Genomic DNA, 5,000 nt, shown 5'->3' with positions numbered 1-5,000 from the left:
AGAGAGAGAGAGAGAGACAGTGTGTGAATGAGAGCATGTGTATATGTGTGTGAGAATGAGAATGTGTGTGTGTGAATGGGTGTGAAAGAGTGTATGTGACAGTGTGTGTGTGTGTTTGTTTGTGTGTATGTGAGTTAGGGTGTGTTTGTGTGTGTGAGAGAGAGTGTGTGTGTAAGTGTGTGTCTCGTGTGGGTGAGTGTGTGTGTGTGTGAGACAGTGAGTGTGTGTGTGTGAGAGACAGTGTGTGTGAGACACTGTGTGTGTGTGACAGTGTGTGTGTATGAATGTGTGTGTGTGAGAGACTGTGTGTGTGAGTGTGTGTGAGAGACAGTGTGTGTGAGTGTGTGTGTGAGAGACAGTGTGTGAGTGTGTGTGTATGAGTGTGTGTGTGTGAGAGACTGTGTGTGTGTATGAGTGAGTGTGTGTGAGTGTGTGTGTGTGTGAGACAGTGTGAGTGTGTGTGTGTGAGACAGTGTGTGAGAGTGTGTGTGTGTGAGACAGTGTGTGTATGAGCGTGAGTGTGTGTGTGTATGAGTGTGTGTGTGTGTGTGTGTGAGTGTGTGTGTGTGTGTGAGTGTGAGACAGTGTGTGTGTGTGTGTGAGACAGTGAGTGTGTGTGTGAGAGAGAGACTGTGTGTGTGTATGAGTGTGAGTGTGTGTGAGTGTGTGTGTGTGTGAGACAGTGTGTGTGTGTGTGTGTGTGAGACAGTGAGTGTGTGTGTGAGAGAGAGACTGTGTGTGTGTATGAGTGTGTGTGTGAGTGTGTATGAGTGTGAGTGTGAGTGTGTGAGACTGTGTGTCTGTGTCTGTGTGTGTGTGTGTATGAGTGTGTGTGTGTGAGAGACAGTGTGTCTGTGAGAGAGAGAGACTGAGTGTGTGTGTGAGTGTGAGAGAGAGAGACTGAGTGTGTGTGTGTGTGTGTGTGTGAGAGAGAGACTGTGTGTGTGTGTGAGAGAGAGACTGTGTGTGTGTATGAGTGTGAGTGTGTGAGACAGTGTGTGTGTGTGTGTGAGTGTGTATGAGTGTGTGTGAGTGTGTGAGACTGTGTCTGTGTGTGTGTGTGTGAGAGAGACAGTGTGTGTGTGTGAGAGAGAGAGACTGAGTGTGTGTGTGAGTGTGTGTGTGTGTGAGAGAGAGACTGAGTGTGTGTGTGTGAGAGAGAGACTGTGTGTGTGTGTGTGTGTGAGAGAGAGACTGTGTGTGTGTATGAGTGTGAGTGTGAGAGACAGTGTGTGTGTGTGTATGAGTGTGCGTGTGAGAGACTGTGTGTGTGTGTGTATGAGTGTGTGAGTGTGTATGAGTGTGTGTGTGTGTGAGAGACAGTGTGTGTGTGAGAGACAGTGTGTGTGTGAGTGTGTGTGTGTGTGTGAGTGTGTGTGTGTGAGAGAGAGACTGTGTGTGTGTATGAGTGTGAATATGAGAGACTGTGTGTGTGTGTGTGAGTGTGTGAGACTGTGTGTGTGTGAGTGTGTATGAGTGTTTGTGTGTGTGAGAGACAGTGTGTGAGTGTGTGTGTGTGAGAGAGAGACTGTGTGTGTGTGTGAGTGTGTGTGTGTGAGAGAGAGACTGTGTGTGTGTATGAGTGTGAGTGTGAGAGACTGTGTGTGAGTGTGTATGAGTGTGTGTGTGTGTGAGTGTGTGAGACAGTGTGTGTGTGTGTGTGAGTGTGTGTGTGTGTGAGAGACAGTGTGTGTGTGAGTGTGTGTGTGTGAGAGAGAGACTGTGTGTGTGTGTGAGTGTGTATGAGTGTATGAGTGTATGTGTGTGTGTGTGTTTGTGAATGGCCTGATTCCATTCTGCTTTAATTTTCTCTCTCAGACCAGCGGAGACAGTGACTGTGATGTTTAACAGCACGAGATATGGGTGTTGTGCTGGGTACAGCGGGTCTCAGTGCACTGAAGGTGAGCAACTCAACAATCTCGGACCGCTGACCCCTTGCGGCGGGTGTCTTCAAAAACCTCCACCCCCCCCCACCCCCCGCGCCCCAGCTTCCCCCCAGATTGTCCCCAGCCCCTGGCTGTTTGCCTGGGCACGGGTTGGAGAAATGCAGTTTGTGTGGAGTGAAGGGGCCATCTCCTGCTCCAATTTGCCTGTTTTTTTACTGCAGTCAGACTCACCCTGAGATGTGGTTACTCCACACTCCCACCTCAAACTGGCCGCCCCTCTCCCAACCCTCTTGTCACTGCACAGATAGTGAATGCAAATGTTTCAGTTTTACTTAGAATCCCACAGTGGGGAACAAGCCATTCGGCCCTACAAGTCCACACTGATTCTCCAAACAGCATCCCATCCACACTTACCAACCTCCCATCCCCTGGATAACCCACATATCTCTCGGCACTATGGGGCAACTTCCCACGGCCAATCCACCCTCACTGCACACCTTTGGATTGTGGGAGGAAACCGGACACCTTAGAGAAAACCCACACAGACACGGGGAGAATGTGCAAACTCCACACATCCTTGTAAAAAGAGGGATGTTTGGAAAAATGTGATTGGACTGAATGCAGCTAATGTGACCTCCGTCTCTGCTAAAAACAGACGATGAGCAGTTGCCTCCATTAAACGGACATCACTTGGAATCTCGGCAAAAGTGAGGACTGCAGATGCTAGAGATCAGAGTCGAGGTTAGTGTGGTGCTGGAAAAGCACAGCAGGTTAGACAGCATCCGAGGAGCAGGAAAATTAATGTTTTGGACAAATGCCATTCCTGATGAATCACTTGGAATCTCTCATCCCAATCTTCCCCCTTCCCACTGTCAGCGGTGTTATTGACCCCATTCCCAAATCTCCTGGAATTCTGGTTCTGTCAGCCTTGAATGTTGTGTGCTTGTTATTCCAGGAGAAAGCTTCCTGGGCCGTTGCTACATGACATGGAATTGTCAGGAGTTTCCAGGGATCAGTAACATTTCATTGATGGTGATAGAAGATTGCTGCGTTTCATCATGGGGTCACAGCTGGAGGAACATTTCCTCCAATTACTGCTTCCCCTGCTCCCACATCGTTCCATCAGGTCAGCACATTGCTTAAAATTCTTCACTTCAGAGATGTGGGGGTCACTGGCTGGGCCCAGCACTTATTGCCCCATCCCTCCAGTTACCCCCTTGAGAAGGTGGGGTGAGCTGCCTTCTCAATGTGCTGTAGGTTGACCCACAAAACCCTCAGGGAGGGAATTCCACAAGTTTGACACCATCCAGGACAAAGCAGCCGCTGGATTGGCGAAACATCCACAAGCATCCACTCCCTCTCCCACCGACACTCAGTGAACAGCAGCGTGTACTATCGACAAGGTCGACTGGAGGAACAGTGATATATTTCCAAGTCAGGATAGTGAGTGACTTGGAGGGGAACATGTACGAGATGGTGTCCCCGTGTATCTGCTGCCCCTTGTTCTTCTAGATGGAAGCTGTTTGTGGGTTTGGAAGGTGAATATTTGCAGTGCACTGTGTTTGTGGTGAGTCCAATTGAGTTTCTGTTCAATGGTAACTCCCAGAATGTTGATAGTGGGGGATTGAGTGATAGTACCATTATTCAATGCCAAGGGGCAGTGGTTAGATTGTCTCATGTTAATTCCTCTTGAAAATAGTCAGTTTATGGTCAGTCAATGGTCAGCTTATAATAGATAATAGGTAAAAACAATGACTGCAGATGCTGGAAACCAGATTCTGGATTAGTGGTGCTGGAAGAGCACAGCAGTTCAGGCAGCATCCAAGGAGCAGTGAAATCGACGTTTCGGGCAAATACCATCCTGATTCTCCCAGTCTACCTGCATGTTAAAATCCCCCATCCGACATCCAGACTACTGTTTGGGGGCCTGTAGATGACTCCCAAGAGGGTCTTTTTACCCTTAGTATTTCACAGCTCTATCCACACTGACTCTACGTCCCCTGCCTCTAGGTCCCCCCGCGCAAGGGACTGAATATCCTCCCTTACCAACAAGGCCACCCCACCCCCTCTGCCCATCAGTCTGTCCTTACGATAGCACGTGTAGCCTTGAATATTCATTTCCCAGGCCCTGTCCACTTGAAGCCACTTCTCAGTTATCCCCACAATATCGTATCTTCCAATTTCCAAAAGAGCCTCAAGCTCATCCATCTTATTTCTAATGCTTCGTACATTCATGTATAGTATTTTTAATTTGTTACTGCTCTCACCCTTCCCATCAACCCCTATTTCACTCAACCTTACAGCATGGTCCCTTTCCGAGTTTTCTGCCTCATTGATACAGTTGTCTTTCTTGACTTCTCTTGTTCTAACTTTCTCTTCAATTTCCTTTTTAAACATCCAGTTTGTCCCCTCCCCCCCCCCCGTCCCCCCCCCCCCCGCTACTTAGTTTAAATGTAGCGGTGTTGCAGTAGAAAACCTGTCTGCCAGAATGCTGGTCCCTAACCTATTAAGGTAAAAACCGTCTCTCTTGTAGAATTTATGCTTTCCACAAAATATACCCCAGTGATCCAAGAACTTAAATCCTTGCTTCCTGCACCAGTTCCCCAGCCACACGTTCAAGACCATTATCTCCCTGTTTCTGGCCTCACCAGCCCGAGGAACTGGAAGCAAACCAGAGATAACCACCCTGGACATCCTGCTTTTCAGCCTTCTTCCTAGTTCTCCGAAGTCCCACTGTAGTATGTTCCTCCTCTTCTTCCCGACATCATTTGTGCCACCATGTACCACCACCTCTGGCTCTTCACCCTCGTCCTTGAGGATTTCCTGCACTCTGCCCGCGACGTCTTTCACCCTGGCACCAGGAAGGTAACACACCATCCTTAAATCCCGTCTGCTGCCACAAAAACCCCGGTCAGTTCCTCTCACGATGGAGTCCCCGATTACCACGGCTCTGTGCGATGTCCGACTCTTCCGCTCTGCCTCTGTGCCAACTTTTGATTGATAGACCTGGCCGCCTTGCGAACTGGCAGTGTCATCAGTCTCTACTGTTTCCAAAAGCTTCAACTTGTTCCTGACAGGTACTTCTCCCGATGTCTCTTGCACCTGTCTCCTCTC

The 5,000-nt window shown here is 48.9% G+C and overlaps 1 protein-coding gene across 1 annotated transcript in view; it reads left to right on the top strand.

Moving 5' to 3' along the window:
• LOC140476714 (SCO-spondin-like) overlaps positions 1-5,000 on the top strand; it is a 202,151-nt gene that overhangs the window by 122,206 nt on the left and 74,945 nt on the right. Inside the window, exons 4-5 of the mRNA XM_072569534.1 lie at positions 1,819-1,901; positions 2,842-3,012. Of these exons, the coding sequence (XP_072425635.1) occupies positions 1,819-1,901; positions 2,842-3,012 (254 nt within the window). The remainder of the gene's footprint in view (positions 1-1,818; positions 1,902-2,841; positions 3,013-5,000) is intronic.

Source organism: Chiloscyllium punctatum, chromosome 5 (assembly GCF_047496795.1).
Source record: "Chiloscyllium punctatum isolate Juve2018m chromosome 5, sChiPun1.3, whole genome shotgun sequence".
NCBI lineage: Eukaryota > Metazoa > Chordata > Chondrichthyes > Orectolobiformes > Hemiscylliidae > Chiloscyllium > Chiloscyllium punctatum.
This window is presented reverse-complemented; position numbering and strand designations above follow the sequence as displayed.